This window comes from Glycine soja, chromosome 12 (genome assembly GCF_004193775.1).
Source record: "Glycine soja cultivar W05 chromosome 12, ASM419377v2, whole genome shotgun sequence".
In the NCBI taxonomy this organism is placed as follows: Eukaryota; Viridiplantae; Streptophyta; class Magnoliopsida; order Fabales; family Fabaceae; genus Glycine; species Glycine soja.
This window is the reverse complement of record NC_041013.1, coordinates 41216061-41243198: the sequence shown is the minus strand read 5'-3', so window position 1 is coordinate 41243198 and position 27138 is coordinate 41216061. Positions and strand designations below refer to the sequence as shown.

General features: G+C 32.2%; 3 protein-coding genes across 8 annotated transcripts; all 3 read right to left on the bottom strand.

Annotated features, from left to right (window-relative positions):
- Nucleotides 1–1527: 1527 nt before the first annotated feature.
- LOC114378606 (PLASMODESMATA CALLOSE-BINDING PROTEIN 5-like) lies at nucleotides 1528–2612 on the bottom strand. Its single transcript, XM_028337253.1, has 3 exons — nucleotides 2140–2612; nucleotides 1974–2001; nucleotides 1528–1888 (listed from the first exon to the last, which is right to left on the bottom strand). Exons 1-3 carry the CDS (start codon nucleotides 2468–2470, stop codon nucleotides 1720–1722), a joined length of 528 nt encoding a protein of 175 aa, XP_028193054.1. The 5' UTR covers nucleotides 2471–2612; the 3' UTR covers nucleotides 1528–1719.
- A 6770-nt stretch (nucleotides 2613–9382) lies between these two features.
- Nucleotides 9383–13709, bottom strand: LOC114379067 (basic leucine zipper 61-like). Its single transcript, XM_028337625.1, has 4 exons — nucleotides 12719–13709; nucleotides 12030–12120; nucleotides 11580–11706; nucleotides 9383–10314 (listed from the first exon to the last, which is right to left on the bottom strand). The coding sequence occupies exons 1-4, from the start codon at nucleotides 13291–13293 to the stop codon at nucleotides 10154–10156; spliced, it is 954 nt and encodes a 317-aa protein (XP_028193426.1). The 5' UTR covers nucleotides 13294–13709; the 3' UTR covers nucleotides 9383–10153.
- Nucleotides 13710–17892: 4183 nt separating this feature from the next.
- LOC114379857 (pentatricopeptide repeat-containing protein At1g06270) lies at nucleotides 17893–24063 on the bottom strand. Of its 6 annotated transcripts, none has more exons than XR_003659621.1 (6): nucleotides 23684–24060; nucleotides 22496–22636; nucleotides 20559–21850; nucleotides 20078–20203; nucleotides 19536–19979; nucleotides 17893–18196 (listed from the first exon to the last, which is right to left on the bottom strand). XR_003659621.1 is itself a non-coding variant. In XM_028338638.1 (3 exons), exon 3 carries the CDS (start codon nucleotides 21796–21798, stop codon nucleotides 20770–20772), a length of 1029 nt encoding a protein of 342 aa, XP_028194439.1. In that variant the 5' UTR covers nucleotides 21799–21850; nucleotides 22496–22636; nucleotides 23684–24060; the 3' UTR covers nucleotides 20348–20769. The 6 variants fall into 6 exon arrangements, 1 of the variants encoding a protein (XP_028194439.1); XR_003659619.1 differs by lacking the exon at nucleotides 17893–18196 and adding an exon at nucleotides 18310–18700; XR_003659622.1 differs by lacking the exons at nucleotides 17893–18196; nucleotides 20559–21850 and adding an exon at nucleotides 18310–18700 and having other exon boundaries at nucleotides 23684–24063.
- Nucleotides 24064–27138: the final 3075 nt, after the last annotated feature.

Here is a 27138-nt window from a genome sequence, read left to right as displayed (position 1 = left end):
ACCTTTGGCAGATGAGTAATCCTTACAAAGGCACACACTCAACAATTCAGCTTTAGGAACAACCAATTATATAATTAGTTAATTACACATGTAACACAATTAAAAATTAAAAAATAACAAGAAAAGTGATCAACCGGTGACAAGCTCACAATTAGTTTGTCTCTTGCGAGAAATCAGAGCTACTGTGGTTGTGTTAGCATGTGGGTGGAGAATTTAATCAGAAGTCTACTTTGTTGTTCTATAATGAGATTTTTTTTTTCTTTTTCATTTTCACTGAGTTCATTTGTGCCTCGTCTCTCTTATTCGTTCTTGTAAATTAACCATGATATGAATTATTCATCTCTTAAGAGATAAAAGGTATGCTAATGAACATAAGAAAAAGGCAATGGTTCCATCTTCAATTTCTAAAATTCTAATACCCTCCGCTGGACTGCTTCAGCCTAAGTGGACTAAACCACATTGTACTTGGTTGAGGCTGTTCATGTCTGTTTAGTAAATTCATATAGGATTATTCAAGGAGGGAAGGCTGGTATGGAATCACAAAGTTTAAGGATTTCTCCAATGCAAGTTTTTTAAGTGGATTTCTTAGCACATGAAAAGTTGATTTTTGTGGTCTTCTTATTTTCATGTTATTTCTAAAATATTCATTGTTCCAATAGTAAAAAATTTTAAGAAACTCACTTTCATATATTTTTTTTATTTTCATGTATTTGTTAATGGAAAGAAAATATTTTTAAAATTTTAAGAAACAGTTCCTTAAATAATAAACTATTCTTATTCTGAAAAACCCACAATGTCTCGTAAACTCTCTCCAATGGTAAGATTTCTTGCAAAAACAGTTTCTTCTCTTAAGAAACCCATCAAGCACCTCCCATTGGAGATGCTTAGGCAGCAACCAGATTTGGGGGTGGTTGCATTGAATAGTGATGGTTCAGTTGTACAAAATGGTCTACATGCATCATATGCAGTGGCTTGGTTAGAGATGAAAACAGCAGGTTCCTTGTTGGATTTGCAGTGAAGTTAGGAGTTTGTTCGATCTTGGAGGCTGAACTTCATGGAATTTATCAGGGGTTGCAAATTGTTTGGAATGGAATCTGACTCCAAAATAACCTTCTTGTACTTTGTTTTTCTCAGAAGTTTCTAGTGTTCTTTTGTTAGAAGCTTAGCCCTTTTTTTAATTTAAAAAATAAAAACACATTGTATTGAATTAAGGATTGGTTAAAAGAGCATTGACATACTAAACTTTTGGACAACACATAGGCTTAAAGAGCAAAGTAGAAGGCTTTACTTACTTCTTTTGGAAAGATTCTAAACTCTAGTAAGACAAGCTAAATATATCTGCACCAATTATAAAGCAAATAATTAGAATCACGAGCACTTCAAGTTCTTTGGATAGGCATATAACAACAACTCACCTGAGTTAAGATTTAGAGCAGACTAGTAATCATATCAGTATGAGAAAAACTTACCTCAGGATGTTGCCATTTCAACAACTGAAGGTCTATGCAATCATAACTCATAAGACCATTTTAGATGAGAACATCACAACCTTCCATTTACTCAAATTCAATTTTAAATGAGGTACAATCTCCTTCAAAGTGGTGATTTTAATCAATACTTTGCTAGCAAAACTACAAATTTGGAAGCAGCTGAGCATAACAATAGATTATAGTACAGAATCACAGACAGATTGGTACTATTTCACAAATATAATTATCCTTAAACAATCCGTGAAATTGAAACTGGCATAAACAAAAAATGTGTAGTGACAATAAATGGCGCAAGCCACCACCTCCAAACAACTCCACCGCACCCACTCGTTTCTTCCCCGGGCATCAATCCCATAGAAGACACCGATCCCGAGAAACTCCCATTGTTCACTAACAAACTGCATCACAAAATTGGACCTTAAACTTTCACAACTCAAAATAAAAGCCCCCAGAAAAAAAAAAAAAAAAAACCTGAACTCTTACCTAGAAGGGAGCTTACAATTACCAAAACCTGAAAAATAATATATATATATATATATATATATATATATATATATAATATATAACAAGAAACATAGCATATTAGCAACAATAAATTTAGGGGAATGAAGAAAAAGAAGAAGAAAAAAGGGGTGGAAGGAACACTGACTGGGGTTGAAGGAGGTAATGGCGGCGTTGTTGCCGAAGTTGCAATTCTCTTCAGAGATAGCGTGTTTGCGGAAATAATCATTGAAAGCATACGACGCCGTATTCTGCATACTGGAAGGGTCGAAGCAGGGTCCTCCTCCCTGAATCGCTCCGCAATCGGCTCCGCCTGCGCCGCAAGCCCACTCCACCGCCGATTGCAGCGCCGTGTCCTCCGCGTTGTTCTTCGCCACGCACCACACCTCCCTCCCCGGCGCGTCGCCGCCGACAAACCCCCATAGAAGAAGAAGAAGAAAAAAGAAGTGCCACAGAGCAAATTCTTCTCTCTTCGACATTGTGTAACCAGTGAACTCAACTCAGTGAGCGAGTAACACCATGTTGTTCTATACAACAAAATCAAAACGTCAAAAGTTGCAACTTGCAGTGGAGTCCGGTACTTCTGGACTTTTGTCCTTTTCTGATTTGTTTGAAAGAAAAGAAAGTGAAATGGAAAAAAAAATAAAGAGAAGAAAATATGAATCACCATGTTATTTTTTTTGCTTGGTTGGATAGAAAATAAAATAAAAGAAAAAAGAGATATAATTGACTTTATTAGGTAATAATTTAAATTTTTCCTTTCATTTAAATTTTACTCCCCAAATTTTCAGAGAAACAACCAAGGGAAATGGTTAAGTAATTCCTAAAAATACAGCCACAACCAACAATGCCAGGGCTTCCTCTAGTGGACGAATTCATAAATTCCTTAGCAGCATTGCCAGAGATTCTGGTTTTACCAAAAACCCATTCCTTAGTATTTTTAGATAAGATATTTTTACCATCGTTCTTAAAAGTCTTGTGGAATATCATAGTAGCAAATGAGGTCCACGTTCTATATTGGTTGATAAAAATTTAATCAACAAATATGTTACATCAATTCTTAGTGCATTTTTTTATTTATAAAGTGCTTTCTAGTTTGGTTACATAGAAACTGATGTAGAATGTTCATCCAAATATCATAAAAATGTTTCTCACATACTGCATCAGCTTTCTTGAAATCTATGTAAATTTCTTGTGTAAAAAGCATTTTTTGGTTCCAATGAACTCTTGATTTTTTTTACAATCACTATATAGAGATAAAAAAAAATTATGAGAGAAGCATGAGGTAAGTGATGTAACATTCAAAGACAAAAAGAAATTGTTATAAAAAAAGTGTTGTAAAAAATTGGCCAATCATAATCATCTATTCCTTTTTCGGATGAAATAAGACACAAATGAAAGAAAGATAAAAAGGAAAGAAAAAAAATAAAAAATATAATAAATGAGATTATGAAAAAGAAAAAAAAAAGATAAAATGAAAGAACATTCAGATAGAAGTGAAAATGAACGAAAGATTATAATTATTTAAAAAATTGTTATATGAATAATATAATTTTTTATTTATGTTTCACATTCAACTGAATTTTATGTAAGATCTTCAGCACTTAACAAAGACTACTAAAGTTTTAGTTAGGATGGTTAACACAATCAACTCTATAAATAAGAGTTTTCACGGTATAATTTTTATCTTTTTCAATCTAATTATATATGTTGTCTTATGAGTATAAATATGCACTTTACTTTTCTTACGAGTTTGATCTTCATACATTTAGTCCTTGAGTTCGTAGGCATTATCGTTCATTCATTTATTTAGGCCAAATAGTATATGAATGACGGTGGAATCATAATTAACATGCTTTGTAATTAACTGGTAAGAGATTAATAATACGGATTTCAGAATAGGCATAGATATGGCAGCTACAGAAAGAAAAAAGCCAATGCTGCATCTGATTTTTCATCATCGAATTTAAGCATGTTGTAGAATTTATTGTTTGTGTGATTTTCTTGCTACCGTTAGAGAAACACTGGATCTCGCTGGGAACCACCATTATTCAAAGTCGTGGAACATGTAAAAGCAATTCTGCTTTTCTGAATTTTCTTAGATATATGAATTGGCAGAAAGAGAAGGGAACAATCGTTGATAATCAATTTTCTTATTCAAAACAAATTAATTTGATCTATTGCTAGCAGATAACTTAAGATATAGGAAATACAAGCAGAGCTAAAGCCTTTTGTGTCTTTCTGATCTATTGCAACTCAAGGTCACAAAATTCCAACTATAAGAGTGGTTCCCTATAGTATCTTTAGTAACATTGCAGTTGATCCATCCAACAGGTCCATCTCAAAACAATAATTATAAATTGTTCTGAAGCATAAGCAATTATAAATTACATTAGGCATTCAATCTTTAGAGAGAAACAGCTAGAGATGTATAAGTACCAAACAAATGAATCTAGAGTGGCTTATGGAAAAGAGTGACAATGAAGTACTCGCCTGTGATGTATAAGGACAAAAACTTATTTCACTTCTTATACTAGATGCCTGTTGAGCTATATTAGCATATGAGCAGCCCCAGTCAAATTATTTCATGATTAAGTCAATTGCTTAGGAAATTTGGTAAACTTTTTGCCGTTCTTCAGTGATCATCAAATATTTGAACACAGTAACGGATGATCCAACTATGTAAATCCATATTTCATCATGATCACAATTCTCTATTAAGTTAGAATAGAACATGCCATATTATGTGTCTACATGATTAAATTTGATTTGAGAAATTCTACAAATTTCTACCCAGGTAAAACACATAGTTCACCCTGAAAGGACATTTTTTTTAAGCAAAAAAGGAATGTGGCAGAAACTAGTGGTTGTTTTCATCCCAACCAGTTTGGCACCAAAACAATCCCCAGCAAAACCTGCACCACCCAATATCATTCATCAAAAGAATAAGAAAAAGCAACAAGGAACCAAGGGGTGACATGGAGCCAAACCCCTGGAAGGCCAAACTAAACTCTACTAAACCTGTAGTAAGGTAGAGCTATTCTGTGCTGTACAAAAAGAAATTTTGAGAATTTTGTAGTTTGGTATTCTTAGGACTTAAAGGAAAATTTAAGATACTGGTTACGACCTGGTATATAAAGCTCTCAAATTCAAAGTGAACTCCATGCAATTGTAAATAGAAGATTATCAAGAATAATTGTTGCATCAGGAAGAGAGCTCAAAACAGGTAGGAAGAATAATTGGTCCAATAATTTGAAGTAAAATCTCACTTCGAGCTGATAAGGACTTGGCTGCCAAGAACATTAAGTACCCATGTACTACAATGAGAAAGACATTGCCTAGAACATTAGTGCACACCACACATGGCAAAATTAAATCCAAACGTTTTTGTGCAGGTATTTGATCAAATTTGCTGGATCAAGTAAATAAAGGATGGTTCACAACGATCATGGACTCCATCATAAATCATCAAAAAGGGTGCCTGACCTGTGATGATCGATCGTAATTAGACTTAGTTTTTTTTTTTTTTTTTTTTGAGAAAGACTTAAATTGTTAATATGAGCAATAAAATGAAAAGGTAAAAGATAGAATGCTTGAAAGTTGAAAGTTATTGTGTTTAGCCCCCTTAATATATATTCATGTCCGAGAATCCTCGTTATTTTTGCGCGAGGAGGAAGGCTAAATGATGATATATTATGATAGAATTATCATGTATTGATTCAAAGTTTATTAAAAATGTTGGGTTAATTAAGTCAGTCCCTCAAATTTTTTAATTTTAATTTTTAGTTTTTTTTTAAAAAAAAATTAGAAGCTAAAAAATTTGAGGGATAAAAACTTAATTAACCCAAAAATGTATTATGATAAAATGTGTATTTAAAAAATGTATTAAGATAACAAAAATATGTTTTCTGAAAATTAATTGACGCTGACATGATAATTTAAATTTTCTTATAACAAGCACTGGCTTTCTCTAGTAGCATATTTACCAGCGGCATTTTTACCAATTTGGGCTACTGAAGAAACTGATAAGCAGAGTTTACCATTTTTTTTCATCAGTTCACATCGAAGTTCAGGGCTGCAAGTTCTCTATTGTAGTAATTTGCAGACTTTATTATTTATTTTTTTCTGAATTTGCAGACATTAATTTAAAACAGGGGGGGCATAACTATGGGTAGCTGTTACCTAGAATTATTTGAGAATCAAATTGCAAATATTGAAATTTACTTTCTCTATTTAATTTTTGTCTTTACTCACATAATTATTCGTCTAATCCAACCTCTATATTTATAGCTCATTCTGTGTGGAGGTCGGAAATTCTGCTGTGACATCGGAAAATGCTTGAGCCTATATTTCCAGACAATGTCTCATTTTTTCCACCGACAACATATGATTCGACATGGATACCCACTAGGACAATTCACCTGGGATATATAGCACGATCAATGATTGGTTCGCTGATCGATTTACAGTTTGTTTGGATACAAAAATAGAAGTACTTTTAACAGCTAAGTAGTTCTCTACAGAAGCTAGAAGTAGAGAAACTCTGATCTTTATTTTGGTATGATTTAAACTAGTAACTACGGTTAATGCAACTAAAGTGTAACCAAATTTTAGTTCGTGGATTGTGTAACTATTACAACTTATTATTAAAATTTCTATGTTGTACTGGTTACGATTGAAGAAAAATATCTTGGTTTAGCCCAAATTTTGCTGCAATCCCCGGGTAAACCGTCCACTTGTCTACAATTTTTGAACTCACTTTGATACAATGATTGGCAGCTCAATGTTTGATATTTCTAGTGGGATTCTACGTCTTGAACTTGCAGACAGCAGGGGTGACATCATCCATGCATGGACCAGGTCATTTCCTTGGCGAGCCAGAGCATAATAGTGAAAAATAAAAGGAGTTTGGGGAGTTTAATGATTATGAAGAATGTTAGTCTAATTTCTTTTTACGGTATCAGAAATTATTATCAATATACTTTTAAAATAATTATTATAAAAATTAATAAATTTATTAATTTGTGATTGTATGATGTTATATAAATATTTTTCATGATATTTTATTTTTTTGATGAAGAATTATATGATTTTTAAGATATTTATTAAAAAGTCAATAAAAAAACGTATTATACATAATAATTTTTTTTAAAATTGCGAGTCTATTTTCTGATGAAATATGTTAATTATATTCACATATGCTATAAATAAAATTAGTGAGACATTAGACAGGATGGATGAACTCATGAAAGCTACACGCATAAGCAACTAAGGCCTAACATTGCCTCCGTTGGTTGCACCAACGATGAACAAAACACAATTCCTTTTTTCTTTTTGCTCTTCTACTTATCCTTTTGGACCATTTGGTCATGTTATGTTCTTCTTCTTCCCATTACTGCTGTTCTCATTGTCTCTTGATGGAGCTGTCATACATCTTGTAACAAATTAATCAAATTATATACAAATTTATAGCTTGATCAGATACCCGTCAAACTCACAAACCTGGACCACCCTATTTAGTTGGCCACCACACCATATAATTGTAAAACTCTTCCTATCCTAAAAACTGTGATAGTGTGGATGGTTTTACCACTTTCAAGGACAACACTGATAGTTGGAGGATTGGGGTTCGTGAGTAAAATTGACCACTCAACCTTTTTACTGCTGTATATAGTTACTTGACTGCATATGATATGACCATCTCTCTTGTTCCACATGCAAATGGGACCAAAAGTTTTAGGATTATGGCAAGCATCATCATCTACAATTACTTCTACTGTAGCAAATTGCACAGAAATGCTCCTCAGTTTAGAGATATCACATCTCTAGCTTTATAAATACCTCATTGTTTTTTGAATTTCATCTGCAGGACTAGGACTAGAAGGGAATATGGGGTAATATAAAATAACTAAGTATTGTAAATTTCAAAATTGGAAGAGAGTGAAGTCTCAAAAAGACCTCAAATAAAAACTAATGAGGTATCTTCCTAAAATATATTGAGCAGTTTTGAGCAAATCTCACGATGGCAAAGCTGCAAAGAATTTGAGAATACTCTTCTCACTTTCCACAAGCCAACTATACAATTTTCCTCAAGTATAAGAAATTATTTCATAATTCATAATCATTATTATAGTCCCAATTAATCCTCAATTATGCATCACATAGAATATATTGAAATCACTAATAGTCCAAAATTATGAAATAATTTCTGCTACAAGTAGCATCATATTGTACTTGTATGATGAGTTGTGGCATGCATATGCCTTTGTCTTGTGCTTGTGGCACTTCAGTACGATCCTTTGCTAGAATATTAAGGTAGATGCTAAAATAGTAAATGATGAGATAAGCAATGAACCGAACTGTAGACTGTAGAGCTCAAAGAACAACAGTAGTTAAGCATGTTCACAGCTACCAAACTGTACCGAAAATTCTAGAACGTTTTAAACATAATATAGCTAAGGTATGGTTTAATTTGAAAAGTTAGCACATGGACTTAAATTCACTGGAGTGGACCATCTGTAAATCTCATGCATGCCAGCCAAAAGGTCACACTTATGCCAGTGTAAATATCATCACTGCCACCCACAACTATAGCCAAAATATCATCACTGCCACACCCACAACTCATGCCAGTGTATATATATATAAGCCAAAAAGAAAATAGTCTATGTCAATTCCTTATAAATATGTACTAAATCTACTTCTAGGGAAGACACTGTCTACATTTACATTTGGACTCCACATCAAGTCCCGTATATGGATGTGGTCGCTTTCCCATTATTGGAAGAAAATATCTTGTTTCAAGTAGACTCGTATTGATGGATTCGCTTAGAATAGCCTCAACTAATGCAATTATACAAATATAATTTCTCATAATTTGTTGCTAAATTGTTTTTTCTTCCTTACTGTTTTCTTAAATTCCACTCGACTAGTTAGGAAAATTAGTAAAGAGGCCATATGTCTCCAGTACTTTTTGGCAAGAAATTTACCCTAGTTTGGATCCTTTCTTGATAAAAAAAAAAAAGTATGTTAGATTTTTACTAATATTTTAAAAAAACGAAGCATAATACTACTTCCACATCAGTTTGTTTTCAATTATTACTAGTAAAGAAAGTAAAAAAAAGAAAAAAAAACTAACCCTTTGCCATGATTTCTTTTACTCTTTTACCCTCACATTATGTATTATTTTTTTTTATAAAGAAAATTCAGTAATAAGCCTTACAAATAGAGAAAAAGAGGTAATAAGAGAATGAGAAAAAGGATAAAACTACATGCACTCTTTTCAATGTAATTTACATCACAATCGTCGTACCCTTTTGTCATCATAGGAAGGTATATGATGTCATTGAGTCCATAACACAAAAAATTGTAAAACAATTAAAACTATAATATATACAGGTAAATTGAGTCAACTGACTATTTACATTTTGCCTTTTTTCAATTAATTATGTCAAATAAAATTGATTACATAATACATAATACAGCAAACCATAAAACCCATCAGGACTCACTGACACCTTCCTTTCATGCGCCATCCATCCCTACACACTTGTGTTTGTTTTCCAACATATATATGCATTGAAAAACATGAAACAAAATAGTAGAAAAAGAATCAAAGACAACAAATAAAGAAGTGAAAGAATCATCAACACCAACAATTGCATATACTACCACCTCCCCTCCACTAACTCCTATCTATCAAGTTAAAGTAGATAGACACAACTGTTTCTTCCACACTCCTCTCTTTTGATGTTGCGGCCACTGCTGCACATGTGGATCCCCCTCCATTCTAATCATGCAAGCTTTGAGTGGTCCCCTTCATGTCTAAAGTAAACAACACATCACGTGCCTGCGCAGTTTCATAGCAGAAGCCAATGGCCTCACCACGCACAACGAACATGACTCTTCTCTCAGTGAATAATATTTTTCCTTCATCAACTGACTAATAAAAATTTTAACCACCCAACAGTGCGTACGTGACACCATTCAATTAATACATTACCAAGCACAAAAAAAAAAATTAATCTCCTTCCAGTTTCTCCCTTCTCTTATCCAAAATTCTGCAATTTCTTTTTTTACATAAAGAATCACAGTGTCATGTAAATTAGCTAATAAATATAGCTACTTGATATATCATATGTTATAGTGTGATGAATGAATCTTCAAGCGTTGAGAAGTTGTGCTTCCTTTTCTGTTTGAGCATCACATATAGGCTTTGGTGATGGTAATGGTGACCCAGCAGCATTTTCCATCTTCTTGAGGCTTTGTTGGTAATAAACTTGCCTAAGTCTCTCTATCTCCCTCTTCAGTGCCTCTTGATGAGCTGCATGTATATGATTTTGATCAATAATATAAATTGCAAGATTAGTTAAACAATTTTAACTACTACTTGGAGACATGGCACATGATGAACAGGCACAAACTTAAATACGCGTGCATGCAAAAGCTTTCACTAAAATCAATATAACTGCACTGCACTTTCATAATTGGTCTGTTTCTTCCTACTAATTAAATTAATGAAATAATTATATAGTACAGTTTCAACTTTCGCGAGAAAAAGGCTAGGAACAGTGCAATTTAATTAGTATTACTCTTTGTTCCACATTGGTTTATCTTTTGATTTATTAATCCTTCGGGAAAAATATATTAATATTAACCAACTTCGAGGAGATGTTAGGTAAATTATCTTCATCTATATTTTGTCATTTCCCGTTTTGTCATGGTCTCGATTAGAAAACCACACAGCATTAATTGTAAAGTATAGTACAGATTTTCTTTTACTTGTCCTAGTAAATACACTAAATCATGCTTTCTTTTTCGCTGAATTTTCTACATAGCATACGGAGAGATGCATGCAAGCATCCCGATTTCAACGTAATATATAACTTCGTTTTCCTTCAAACTTAGCCAATTCAATGAAGTTGATCGATAATGATATAATATATTGGTCCCTAAAAAATTAATGACATTAATTTATTCCATCAATTGTGGAAGGTAGTAATATGAAACTATTATCTTTCTGTCCGTACACATCATAAGATTTAGATTTTAGAGATTAAAATCTCAAATTCATAGCAATATAATTTTTCAGGGAACAGAAATAGTACTTTACTAGTGATAATTCTAAAAGAAAGTTAAACTTCTCGACCACTAATAGATTCTAATCTAAGTCGAAGCCATAAAATAGTAGTATATAAAAAAATTAAAAAATTAAAAAATTAAAAAAAAAAAAAACATGTGCATGCATCAAATAGAAAGACAAGTAGAAAAGCCACGAGGTTAGGTTCACTTGGCAAAGTGAATCGTGAACATGTCACTTTCCCTAACTAGGAGGGATTTATACTTCAGTTAAATGGACTGTAATGAGTAATGATAATTAATCTCAACCAAGAAAAAGGCATTGGATCAGAGAAGTAGGATGGATTCTAAGGGCCATAAAGTACTAATTAATGCATGCACCAACCACATCTTAACAGGATTATTAATTATATATCCGAAATGCTCCACCAAAAAATTAATAATAAGATAATAGAGTTAAGTTTAATTTGGTAATTTTTAATTAGCCAAGTAATAATTGAAGAAAATTACCATCTTTAAAGATCTTGTCTTGAGCAAGGGCAGCGATTCTTTGCTTGAGAGCACTGTTGTCGACATTTAGAAGCAATCGTTGATGATCTAAAAATGCAACCCTTGGAGACAGCACTGAAACTTCGGCCTTCATTGGTCAACAGATTAAAAAAAAGGTCAATATATTTATCTTCAGTAATGTTATTTTAACCACAATCTTTAAAATATTTTTCTAACAAAATAAAAATAACAGAAGAAAAATATGAAATAAAATAAATGATACTAGTATAATGGATAAAACTTAAGAAAAAGTTAATTGCGAAAAAGTATTATAAAAACTTTGGAGAAAATAACGTTACTTTATTATTATGGCATATGAAAATTTACTTAAAAAATAGTAAGATTTATTATGTCCACCGATGAAAGAAAAAACAGAGATTCATCATAGTCACATCAAGTTACGTCCCAAACCTGTAATGAAGTTACACTTCGCTCAAGCTCTGATATGTATTGCAGCTTCCTCACTCGCGATCTTTGTGCAGATTGTCTATTAGCCAAGATTCTGATGCAAAACGACAATTAGAGACAGAACTCAAAGAAAACAAAAATCCTAACTCAGCAATTTAGTATTGTTCATTTTCTGTTGCAGAAAAAATAAATACGAAAAGTATTATGAAACATTGTACAGAAAAAAAAACACCTTAATTTTGAAGAACCAGTTCTCAATTATAAGAGTAATTCATAAACACTAATTAATCATTATACTAGAATAGCAACAGAAATTGTTCAACAAAAAAAAAAGAAAGAATAGCATACATCAAGCCTATTAAATATATAAAAAAAATACATTTAAGCAAGAAGAAACACATTTATCCAATTTTGTATAATGGTTGCAAACTTTACCAGGAAAAAGCATATTGATACATATAAATAATTCATGTAGACATATAAGAAGAAAAAATATAATAATTTTTCATGTAAGCTAAAATTGAGTCTTGTATAAGTTAAAAATCATCGTTCCAAGAAACTAACCCGGTAGAATTTCTATAAATTAGCTTACGGAAGAAACTTATTTTTTTCTAAAAAAGTGTTTCTGAAGAAGCTAATTATCTAAAACTGGAGTTATGTATATGAATGAATGTTTGATGAGTACTACGTACCTTTTGACTCTCTTGGGGTCAGTAATTCTCTCGCTGGAAGAACAAGTATTGGTGTCATTTGGAAGCTGCATAATTTCCTGTTTGCATTGGCTTTCAACCTCATCTGCTTCATTTTTCAATTGGTGGTGGTGGTGGTGCTCCTCCTTCTTCTCCTTCTCATCATTGATGAAGTTCTGATCGTAAGGGCTTGAAGGGTTAGAGGAGGACAAGGTGGTTGGTGGTGGCAAGGGGACCCCAGAGAGCACTACTTCATCCGTGAACATGGACATGAATTGTTCATCATCAAACTTGTCAAACTCGTTCTCATTGTTGTTGTTGTTTTTATTCCCTCCACACTTCACTGGTGAATCCAAGTAGGTGATGGAATCGCTCACCGACCGCCGGTGAACGCCGCGCCGGGCCGAGGAGAAGTCGAGAAACTCATCCACCCAAGAAGGGTTCTGATTGTGCTGATGATAGTTGTTGGTGATGGTGCCGTTGTTATTAAGAGGTGGCAATTGCATCTTCTGTTGGTGTGAAGAGAAATCTGGCCAACTTGGTGACATGTTTGGGATCTTTGGAGGTAATTGCTCCATTTGAATTAATTGAAATACACCAGGAAGTGTAGTTGCAAATTAACCTCAGATGATGTTAATGTTGTTGTTGTTGCAATAGTACATTAACATGTCCCGAACAAATGCTATTATATATATGTATACATGCACACATTATTGTATGTGTAAATATATTGCAAAAGGCATGCAATGAGAGAGAAGAAATGAAACAAATGAGCCTCCAGGCTCTTAACACGACCCTTATATAAATATATATGTATGTTCCCAGCAACCACAGGGGAATGTTGTTAGAAGTAATAAGAAAGCCACACGAACATAAAACAACATAATCATGAACTTTCTTGATTTCTTCTTTTCTCTCTCTTTTTTAAAAAAAAAATTGTGACAAATTTGTAATTGTTGTAGCATTTTTTTGGGGGGTTTAAAATCCCCAAATTAAAAAAAATAAAAATCTCTGGGGTATCTGTATCTATTTGTTTGTGCAGTGGGGTCACATGGGGATGGGGGGATTGGACAGCTATGAACAGCTATGAAGAGGGGTTGGGTTTCAACGGTGTTACTAGAAAGTCGCCAGTGGATTAATAAGTAGTGGGAATCAGCCACCACGTGCCCTTGTGACCTTCTTTTTAGTGGGATGCCCTTATAATAATGTAGTTTCTTTCATACAAATTTGGTCATTATTTCATTTTAGAACATTCTCTCCTCTCTTCCCACTTTATTAGCCCACACTAATTTTAACCCCTTCCATCATATATGATGGCATGCAATTAGCACGTCTATTTGTGTTAGGGTAAATTCAACATCAACAATTTAAGTTCGATTTTTATGGAAAGGAAAAAAGAGTCCAACAATGGCCAAACATATGTAGTTGACCAATTTAGGTGAATTAGAAGTGGTTGGAAAAGTTATCTCAAATTAGACATTTAAAAATTTTGCTTGCCCGTAGAGAATGGAAGGTTTAAAAGGGAAAACAGAAAGTTAAAAAAAATGACATATAGTGGATAGTACCAAAATTAAGAGATGTGACGAAATTAGGTAATTGATTTGATTCGAGTGAATCGTGTCCCCGTTCCTTGATAAATTTTTAAGGATTTTGTCTAAGACATAAGGTAAGACAACCCCACTAGAGGGGGTTAGTGATTGGTTAAACCAAACGGGTCATCGTGATCTTTATCTGAGAGAGAGGAGAACAAAGGCCATGTGCATGAGATTATTTATAATGCTGTAGTGGTTATGCATGGGGTGCAACGTGTCTCATTAATCATTTCATTAAAAGCTAGCTACATACAGTAATTAAGATAAGCATAATTGTTTTTGGACGTGGGATTTGGGGCATGAGCTGTGAAAGAGAAGAAAAAGAGAGGCCTCTTGTGAAGGATCATGTTATGCCCCCATGTGAATTGTTTGCACCACTATGCTTTCCTTGCTTTGTCCCCAAATCATTCCCACATGTAGGGTATATGCCTAATGCCTCTCTCTCTATAAAGATGTACGTATCCGCGTGTCTATGTGTTTCTAGGTACCTTCTTTATTTCATCATCTTATCTTAACTAGAATTAATGTAGTTTTTTAAGGATAAAAGTATTTGACAAAGCTCAGTCATGATTAGTACCATCTTAATCGACGGGCTTTATATTAATTAATAATGGCATTTATCGTAGGCCTTGCCTAGATCCACTCCTACTCCTTAAATTATTCCCATCCTACTATTTTTTTTATGTTGATACTCCCATCCAACAAATTAAAACTATTGAAATACGTACTATATACTTACTATACCTACAAGTTATAATAGACTTCACACATACATTCTTGCCCCTGACAAGCTTGTATAGAATTGGAATTCAAGCTAAGCGATAAACATATATATATATATATATATAATGTTTGGTACTGAATTAGTTTATGTTAGTATAATTTTGTTTGAAAATTAAATTATTAGTATAGACATGTCAGTATGATACATTTCGTGTCAATAAATGATTTTCTTAGTATAAAAAATTGATATATAGTGTAATTTGATTCTTAATTATTAGATAAAACTATACTACTCTAATTTCATATCCTACTAAATCTTTCAAATTTTATTAAAAAAAAATAAATCTTTTATTTTAAAAATTATCTCGCATCCCAAATTAAACATCATAAAGTGAAAAATTGAAGATTTTAAATAAAAAAAAACTAAACAACTAAATTTGTTTTATTTTAAACATAAAGGGACTTGATTTGGTTTAAAAAACAGCACAAGTTAAAGTCTCGCATAATCTAAAATAAAAGAATCAAAATTATAATTAACCACGTGGTATTTATTGTGTTAACTTCATTATGTACTATGCATTGGAAGATACAAGGAGTAGCAGAAAAAGAATCCGAACTAATATCCAAGAGAGGAATCCCAACTAATGCAGAAGAAAAGAATCTCAAACATATTATGCCTTCTCCTTCGTGAAATACCAAAAAGGCATCATCCATACGCTAATTAAAATTTGTCGTCCATTATACATTGATGGGTTCAACAACTTAGAGATTTATAGTGCTTAAATGTTGGTTCAAGAACCCACAATGAGGTTTTAAAAAGTAAAAAGACGTCTAAAGTTAGAAAATAAAGATATATCTAATTTAACATAAAGTGCCTTATAAATTTGAACTATTCTAAATATATATATATATTTTTTTTTACAAATCATGTATATTCTTTACAGAAGTAATCTTATTTGAACGTAATAAAATAATTATAATGGGCAAATGTCTCTCCAACTATTTAATGCAATAATATATACAATACTTGATTTTATATTACTAATTAAGCTGAAATAATTATGTACTATTTGATTCATGCATTTGGTAAGAGAAATATATTATTATTTTATCAGGTTAAACATCTCATTTTAGAAAAGTTAGATCCTTAATTAATATATAAGGTTTCCTGTAATTTATTTTTCTTTTTTTTTTCCTTCTTTTCTTCTAGATTTGGTAATACATTTGAAGCTCAAGCAGTCAAGCCCTTTCTACTGTTGTACTAGTGTATATCGTTGCATAGCTTCAATGAACACCATTCACTATTAACCGGCTTTTTTTCCGACAAGGGGTATTTTTTTTTGGTTTTTCCTGAGTTTGTTTTTGAATTATTTACGGTATGTCGTATCAGGTGGTATGACCTTTTAAGTTAGAAGTCGTAATATTTATTATGAATTTAATTTTTTTAATTGAAGTCGTAAAATTCAATATAATTTTTTTTTATTTTACAACTTTGAAATCATAACTTTTTAAAAAAAACTGAAATCATAAAATTATTTACGATTTTGGTATTTTTTTTTATTTTACAATTTTTTTTTGTATGACGACTTTTGGAAGTGCATGGAGGTGAAGTCGTGATCTTCACTACGACTTCACTGTCTTTTTTTCAAACTTTATAATATTATATATTATTTTATAATATTAAAAAAATTAGGCATTTTTTATTTTATTTTTTTTCAATTTTTTTTAAATTGCTAACAAAATTTATTTATTTAATTATTAAATAAATAATTTTAATTTTACTTATTATTAATTTTATTTATTAAAACTATTTATTTAATAATTAAATAAATAAATTTTGTTAGCAATTTAAAAATATTGAAAACAAAACAAAATAAAAAAATGCCTAAAAAATTAATATTATAAAATAATATATAATATTATAAAGTTTGAAAAAAAGGATACAGTGAATCAAGCTCAAGGCTTCACTTCCAAATTAAAAAATAAGTATTACGAAGTTGTAATACCAAAAAAATCTTTCATAAAATAATACAAAAATACACTGAATAATTTTACGACTTCAATTTTTTTATAAAAAAAAGTTACAATTTCAAAGTCGTAAAATAAAAAAAAAATACACCGAAGTCATAAATAATTTTATGACTTTAGTTAAAAAAAAATTAAAGTCGTAAACTTCTAATTCAAATATCATAACACTTGTTACTACTTACCCCTTTAGGTAAATAATTCAAAAACAACCTCATTTAGAAAAAAAATACCCCTAACCACTTAATGGGTAAGCATGAAGAGCTGGCAAGTTGAGAAGGCTAAGGTTTTACCACTTATGGAGGTGCATCCAGAATTCTCAAGTCAAGGCATTTGCAATTTTTGGAGGAAAGACATCGAAACTTTCAGGGAAACATGGCTGGATGGTTTTTTCTGGAATTTTACCCGCTTGACACCCCACACCCTTAAAGTCATCAGATTGTATTTGAATTAATGGAAAGGGATGAAACCAAATGGAATGATGTTAAATTTCGTTGTCTGAAATATATGATGACATGAAATGAATAACGATAGATTGCATTTCATTTAATACATATTTTATAGCTCTAATTTAAGGTATGAGATGAAATCAATCTCTTCTTCTGCTCTATTATAAATTATAAATGCAAACAAAATGATTAATTAATTCTGTTTGACTTTATTTTATTCCATACCATTCAATTTTATACCAATATCATTGTCGGACACAATACATAAATGAAATAGAATCAAATTACCAATTACCTTATCATTGCTAGAGGGGGTTAGTTAATATCAAATTAGTTTCACTCCACAATCCCAAATTAGGAAAGAAAAAAATTAAGGTATTGGATGAAATGAAATAAAAAAAAAAATAGATTCCATTCCATTGCATAATTTTTTTAAATTCAAACAAGTTAATTAATTACATTTTATTCGGTTCCCTTCAATTCATTCCTCTACAGCAGTGGCTCTGCCTATCTGAGAGTTAGCAATAAATATAGAATAAAGGCTATCAAATATACCCCATGTGCAAAATTCCTTAGCTTCTGCATGAAATTAGCGTGCTTGCTGAGACAGTATCTTAAGATGAACATGATTCCCTGGTTCTTCAATAATCTTTAAATTCAAATACCACAAAGCACTAACTATGAGCGTGGACCTATAATAAAAAAAATTCCTAGTCTTCCATTAAATTGGAATTTATTCGAAACAATGCACTACAACTGCAAGTCTACACAAAAGAACAAACTGTTCACACCAATTGAAACAACATAAGTTGAGGAAATTGCCTATCAAACATGCAAATGTATTAGAATTCAGTAGTTTTGGGCAGGTTAACCTTAAGCAAATTCAAGACCTGCACTGCACGTCTGTATTATGGTCATGCAGAGAAAATGAAACATAGAATTCATGCCTTGTTCAAAGTCACAAGCATGAAATTCATGGATGCAAGATAAACATGTAGCAAAAACGCCTCTAAAATAGTAATGAACATGCATTTTAATGTGTAAAAGAAACAAACATAACATTTTAATAATAAATATCAATGCATGCTGTCATTCTATGCTGCACTAAAAACTAGCCATGAAGACAACAATAACATTAGTTGCTATCATCAATCTTCTTGTCTTGTGCAATCTATGGATAACTGCAAGTGCATGTCCTGCAAAGCACAATGATAATTCGTCTGATTCAGAAGTAATGAGGATGAGGTACGAAAGTTGGCTGAAAAAATATGGACAAAAATACAGGAATAAAGATGAATGGGAATTCCGTTTTGAAATTTACCGAGCAAATGTTCAATTTATAGAGGTCTACAACTCTCAAAACTATTCTTACAAGCTCATGGACAACAAGTTCGTGGATCTCACAAATGAAGAGTTTAGACGTATGTATCTTGTTTATCAACCTAGGTCGCATTTGCAGACAAGATTCATGTACCAAAAACATGGGGATCTACCAAAACGCATAGATTGGAGGACAAGAGGTGCAGTTACACATCAAGGATCAAGGCCATTGTGGTAAAGTTTCTTAAAATATATAAATACGCATATTACATACACACCTGTTGTTAGTCACACTTGCACAACAATTCCAGGTGAATTTTACCTATATTGACTAGCCTCACAGAGTCACACTAATATTTTTAGGGATATTGTATTCTTGAGATTTCATACATCTTAAGGAACTTCTGTACAACGGAACGTATAAAAAGGCTTTTGATATTTATCTAATGCTTAGTTAGGTAAAGATCATGTTTTAACATTTTCCAAATTATGTATGGAGTTGACATTATGGTACCAAACTTTTTATGCAGGAAGTTGTTGGTCATTCTCTGCAGTGGCAACTGTGGAAGACATCAACAAAATAAAAACAGGAAAGCTGGTTTCTCTTTCAGAACAACAACTGATAGATTGTGATAATAGAAATGGGAATGAAGGTTGCAATGGTGGTCACATGGAAACATTCACATTTATCACAAAGCGTGGAGGACTTACCACAGATAAAAACTATCCTTATCAAGGATCAGATGGTGACTAATAAGGCCAAAGTTAGAAACCATGCTGTCGCCATATGCGGCTATGAAAACCTGCCTGCTCACAATGAGAATATGCTAAAAGCTGCAGTTGCTCATCAACCTGCCTCTGTTGCAACTGATGCTGGAGGTTATGCATTTCAACTTTATTCAAAAGGTACCTTCTCTGGTAGCTGTGGAAAGGACCTCAATCACCGCATGACTATAGTTGGATATGGAGAAGAAAATGGTGAAAAGTACTGGCTTGTGAAGAATTCATGGGCAAATGACTGAGGTGTATCTGGCTATATTAGGATGAAGCGAGATCCTAAGGATAAAGATGGTACTTGTGGAATTGCCATGGAGGCTAGCTACCCAGACAAGCATTAAGCAGTATACTAGGCTAACTGACCTGCTGTGTTGTAGACTAGGAAATTTTTATGGGGAGGAAAAAAGAAGTTAGCGCCACAATCATATCAGAACAGTAAGAAAAAATACAAGTGAAGTCAAAAATTAAACAAATACCCTTCAATTCGTTTCTTATCCTCTTCTCCCACTGCCCTTTGTGTCGAACCCCTAGTGATCCCCAAGATCCACCTTAGTAATGAACCCACCTCAAAACCAGTAAACCCAACAAAGGACCACCAAACCCTGGTGATCAAAATAAGTTTATTATCATTTGAGCCAAACGAAAGTGAAGTTAAGCCAAATTGAAGTCATTAATTGATCATTTTGCAAAAACAAACAAAAAGGAAACTGGAACACTGCAGCACAAATTACATGATATCACCCAGCAATTTATAACCAGATGCATTTAATATACTTGCATTTTTTGAGCAATTAATATTATATTTAGACATTTTGTTATTTCATGTGACAAAAAATCTGTTTTATTGCCAAGTTCTGTTGAATGAGTTACAAAATAACTAACAAATTTAAAGTTAGGCTAAGTAGGAACATTAATTCCACAATTCAAATGAAACCAAGTTTCATTGAATATGCTCACCCTTTCTATGCTTTGACGTCATAAATTATACACTCAAATGCTTTGCAAATCCGAGATCTTTGTGCTTCATTACTCTACCTCAAAGCATGAGATAATCTTCCAGTAATGTCATTGAGAAAAGAACAGACACCATAATGCAAAAGTCACACAATATGTAGTCACTTGATTGGCATTAAGCATTGTACTTGGCCCGCTATAAATAATTTAACAGCTAAGATTTAAGTGCTGCAAATCTTTGTCTCACAGCACAAGCTAAATTCCACTCATCGATACTGGCCAAGCCTTCGATAATCTTCTGCCTGACCCTGATATATGGTATAAAACCTCTTTCTGTCATTCCTGTTGCAACCTTCGCAGCCAAAACATACTCACGTTTCTCCAAGCACCCTTCAATGACTAACTCATAACTCTCAAATCCAACAGAGTTACCCTCTTTCTCCAGGAATTCAATCATCTCAACAGCCTTCCATATTTCCCTGTTTGCCCGTAATGCTGCCAGCAATTTCACCAGTGTTCCCTGTCCTGGGGTTAAACCGTATTGGACCACCATTTGCTTCATCAAATCCAGTGCCTTAGCAGTCTTTCTCACTCTGCACATCGCACCAATTACAGCGCCATAACTACTCGAATCTGGAATACATCCTGCCCCACCCATGCCCCTCAGGACTTTAACTGCCTCCTCTAGTTGATCAACCGCACATAGAGATGATAGTAGATAATTACAAGTCCCACAGTCAGGATGATATCCAATTGATTGCATCTGAAGTAAAATATTAGCTACAGAATGAGACAGACAATGCTGGTCCAACCAAGCAGATGAGAGGAGAACATGGGTCTGAGGAACTGGAACGCAACCAGAACGTAAAGTCCGTTGTAGGACAGCTAGTGCAAGGGGGAAGGGATGGGAGCTTTGAAGGGTGTAAGAAAGAAGATACGAATAAGTTAGCTGGGCCTTCGAACGTGGTCTGATAGGTATTAAAGATTGCAGCATTTCATCAACAATTTGCACTCGTATGTTCTGAGGAAATGAAGAAAAGAAAGAAAAGGGATTTGATATTTGGCAGGCATCCGAGGAAATGAGAAGCTCAGGAATTTTAATATAGTTTTTGGCTTCTACTTCCGCTCTAACAGCCTGCTCAAGATTTTGCAATGAAGACACTGAACGACCTAAAGGACATCGGTTCAGAATAGGGCGGAAACAAAGAAGAAATCTATAGTGCATCATTGCTACCATCACCATTCTTGATCAGCTAATATAGTACTGGAGCACCTTGACATAAGAGAAATGAAACCTGTGGACATTTGCCAGAAAAATACTAACTAGATCAATAGGGGCAAAAGAGTATGAGTATTTATGTGTCAAACAGAAGAAAAAATGTTAAGACGCAGCCAAGCATTGATAAAATATCGATATCATTTTTTTCCATGTTATACAAAGAGGCACCTTTACATGGGACAATATGAAACAAGGTATCGCTAGAAACTACAAACTGGACATATTACCAGTGTTTAAAGAGGAAAGTGAAATGATTAAATCACAAAAATGTGAAACGTCAAGCAGCAGATCATCATCAAAAGCCATGACAGCTGCATATCAATGTATAGAATCCATGTTGAAATTAATAATAATAATTAACATACAATGCAATGATTAACAATAAACATATAACTATTTTCACACATTATGATGCAAATAAAGCAAAATATATGACTAGAATCAACATAGCTCTCCTTGGGACATGCACTTGAAATGAATTAGGCAATTAGCCAAATGTAACTACATCAAAGAACAATCAATCAAGTATTTAGAGGTGTTGTCAGATTGGATCGGGTTGGATCCCTGCAAGTATAACAACCTAACCAGTTGTAAAGGGTATGTACAAAGACGCATGTTTAAGGGTATGACTGCACATATATGAAATAATAAAAGCACCTACCATGATTGTAGGCCCACTTGGAGGGACTAAATGGTGATCAATAGACTTCAACTTAGCACCTATTAGAATTCAGAAGCACATTTATTATTTTATTTCTGCTCAAGATCTCCCTTGCTTTATCTCACCAGCACGACATAGAAACTGAATGAAAGTATTTTAGATAATCAGAATATTGTTAGATGAGGAGATGAGACTCCCATTCAGAAGCTGAAACATGTAATGACTGGAAGAACTAAACCTCTCAGCCTAGTTTCTCCTACTAAACTGAATTGTACCAAGGATATAAAACTGTGCAGAAATAAATTTTTTAAATAAATAAATCAGCCAATTTGTAATTGAATGTAGGGAAGATTACATGTTAGATACCAGCTAGTTGAACACAGGAAAGGAATAATTGCAGCTGTAAGGGGACTTCATGGATTAAGTTATCCACAGAGAGTTCAAGAAACTAAAATCAAATCTTGTGTTCACTTTAAGGGATGTGAAAAGGGGTGTGAAAGCTGAAAGGGAATAAGCTGCAGAAGTTAACAATGGAGCCAAGCCAACAACACCACTATTCCATCAGAGTGTAGTTCTTTCGGTGTACTAGTCACTGGGGTCGGTGGGCTTTGTAGCCCAATAAGTTAACTTGGACTCAACCAGGGCTTTATGTATTAGAGCAAATTAAACTCGTCTCTCCTGAATTTAGGACTTATTACACCCACACCCACTCGTTGTAGGATCCCTACCCAGGCACCCCTTAAGTTATCAATTTCATTACGCAGGCACCCCCTTTTCCATTAATTTTAGAACATCATGTGTCGTGCATGTGTGATTTAATGAAATTTTTGTTCCAAAATACCCTTATCTTCTTCGTAGACATTTGCTTTCAACAACAGTTACAAGAACACAAGGAACACTTCAAAAAGTTCCAAATTTAAAAAAACAAAAAAGAAAGCTCTTTCAAGAACACTTCAAACTACTAAACAAGCATAAAAAACACAACTTTCAACACTAACAACCCTAAGCAGTTTCTCTCTAGAGTAGGAACATAAAACAAGATTCAATAGAAACTCATCAAAACAAAACAAAATCACTATCTTATAAACGATCAGAATCAAAACCATTACAAAATCAGTAAAAAGAGGAGAATTTGAGATCAAATTTAACAAAATATAAATAAAATTTCAGATCCGTCTCAGAACATACACTTGCTGCTGCTGCCACCACTTCGGCAACGCCACGCCGTAACCGCACAAGGCACCTCCTCGCCTCTTCAAAGGGAAATTTTTGGTTCAAATCTTGGCTAATCGCAAGCCACCTTCATCTTCTTGGGTTACGCATTAGCGTTGAAGGCTGCACTTGAAGCAGCGGGAGGCGGAGCAGATGTTGTCTGCGTCGATAGAGAAGATCGCGCGGCGTGCCGATGGTGCGTTGGTGGTTTGGTTGGTGACGGTGGTGTTTGATGGTGGTTCGGGTCGCTGGTTGGTGGTGGTTCAGGGTGGTGTTTGTTTGGGTTGGGATGGGATGGTTTTGCGGCAGAAAAGAGAAAGGAGGTGGGCGTCGATGGACATATGGAAGAGAGAAGGTTTTTTTTTCATCTTTGCTATCAGCACCCTAACTTTACTATCAGCACACCCTTTTTTTAAAAAAAAAAAAAAACACCCCATTTAAGAAGGGTTATTTTGACCTTTCACTGGAAATTTAACATAGGGATGAGAAATGTATCTTAATAAAAGGAATACCAGTATAATAAGTACTAAATTGAGAATAAGAAAGTGTAATTTACTTTATGTATTATTTTTTAAAATGATTCTTTAATTTTCTTTACATTGTTTAAAATAATAATAATAATCTATACTATTAAAAAAGGATATATTTCTTTTGGTCTTCACAAATTTATTATAATAATAATAATAATAATAATAATAACTGTCGTGAATAATTTTGTTTGTTTTTCTTATCTGGATTCCCTTATTATATAAGTTGTTGACTGATTAAACTTTTAGTGATGTTACTTTATAATGATAGTCTTGCAAGTAATCATAAAGGCATGTTCTTGACATGAGGCAAATTAGCAAACTTTATTATTTGCTATTGTCTATATAATCATAAAGGAAAGGTTAGTTTAATTATTAGTATGGGCTTTCACTGATGTTTTTTTCACACTAAATTTAATTTAACAGTTTGACTATTATACAATAATTAAATTAATTTTCACGGTTAAGATTAAATTAATAAAACTCTTTTTTTTAAACCCAACCTTTCCATTTATTTTTTTCTTACTTTTTTAAACTATCAAATAATCTTTTTACTTGTTTGTTTTCATTTTTTTAATTTCAACTGCGTTTTTCATTTTAAAGAAATTCATATAAGTGTTGGGTTGAATTTCATTAATTTTAAAAGTGTACGGATTTGATTTGGGCAAGTAAAATCACATATACTAAAAATCCCCTATTCAATAAATCATAAGAACTAAAAATTCAATCAATTTTATGTTAAATTTATTATACTAATAAAAAAATGTAAATTCTATGAATTTTGATCAAATACAACCTCACAAATAATTATATACACATTACTAAAATTTCAAGATAAATGTTATTATATTTTTAAAAAAATATATTAATTTTAATATATTGCTTATATGAATAGTTTTATATTATTATTTAATGATATATTTCATATTTTTATTAAAATTATGATATTTAATTTTTCAAACTTATGTAATGACGTGATAAGTGACAACACATAATTACATAGCATATGAATTTTGATAAAATAACTCGTGTTGATTATTTTAAAAAATATCATTTTATTTAAATTCTTAAAGAATCATTATGGGCATTCTGATCGAATTTGGAAGGAGTATTATTCAGAAATAGTTGCGGCGATGATATCCAGAACAAAACCACTAAAAAGATATGGATCAAGGCTATATGATGAGCTTATCATTGTTGCACTGCCATGCAAGTTTTGTTGATGTTGAATGTTAAATATCACGCTTGATTAATTGATTCATTCTGAGGGTTTTACCCATTTCATATATTATAGTGAAATTTAGTTTAAAAAAATCTTTTAATAAAATAATTTTTTGTCACCATAATTAATTGTGACTTTTGTTAGTAATAAATAAAAGAGTTAATAATGGATAATTGGATCAGATAAAATAAGTCATATATATATATATATATATATATATATATATATATATATATATATATATATATATATATATATATATATATATAATTCGATGAAATTTTGAATTGCATATTTGTTTTATTCTCTTCTCTTCTTTGTTTTCAAACTTACATGAAAATTTGACGCTTGTGAAGGAAAACACCTCCATTCATTCATAAATAGGTTTTTCTTATTATTTTTTTATACATATGTTAAATCATATAATATGAATATATGATCATTGAGAAACTTGACATATATCTCACATTAATAAAATAATAAAAAAATCATATAATATAAAATAAGTAGCATATTGTGACATTAGAGTTAGAAGATAATGTTAATTATCTGTATCTTATTGTATAAAAATATAAGATTGTTATTATTGAATTTAGTAGAACTTCTTTATAGTCATGTTTTTCCACGAATTTTTTCATAAACAATGGTTGGATATATTTGCAAAGACACTCTGATCAAATTAGTGGAATAGAAACATATAAGTATTAGAATAAGTTATTATCTCCTTTTATAAAAGTGAAATAGGATTATAAAATCTCAATTTCCTTTCTAACATAATGTAAATAAGATTTTATCTTTTCTTCCCTTTAATTAAACATAATATCCAATTTAAGGAGATATCTCTATATATATATTTTTTGTAAAAGATAGTTTTTCTCTTATTTTAATTAAATCTACCAGATCTCTAAATTCAAGTAGTCTACATGGTCGACCACCGAATACGAAAGCTTCTTGAATTTGAATAGTACATAAGTCTCCTAAGCTCTGAAGTTGTAGGAGCTTTACAAAAAAACAATCTTAAATCCCCAATTGACTTTGCTATCAATGTTGGGTCTCAATGGTGGAATATTCAAAACACATTGTGTCAATTGTTATATTTGTTTTAAGACGCATTTAATATTTTCACATGTTTTTTAAAAAAAACATAATGATTGTGTTCTTTGAATTTAATACTTCTTTAGAATGATCAAAGATCATGTTTTTGCCCCAACCGTTGATTTGTGACCTTGGGGAACGATCTAATGATCATAAAGGATGCGACCTTTTGACCTCTAGAAATTTCTAGAACTTATAAGATATGAAAAAAATAAAAAATTACTCATTCGTAAATAGTTTTTTTGTTTATCATTATTTTATATATATGTTAAATCATATAATACGAATATATGATCATTGGCAAACTTGATATATATTTGGCACTAATAACATAATAAAAAAAATTATGTAATATAAAATAAGAAATATTGTGACAGTTAGAAGTTAATTATCTGTGTATTATATTGTATAAAAATATAACGTCATGACTAATAACAACTTTGTATTGCTGTTTACCATATAATAGTATATAATAATTCCATATATTGCTTTGCAGATTGATAACTTAAATTTTCAGCTGGGACATAATTTGCCCCTTTTTATTATGGCAGATATATATTCAAAAGTAATCTAGCTACCTTGCAAAA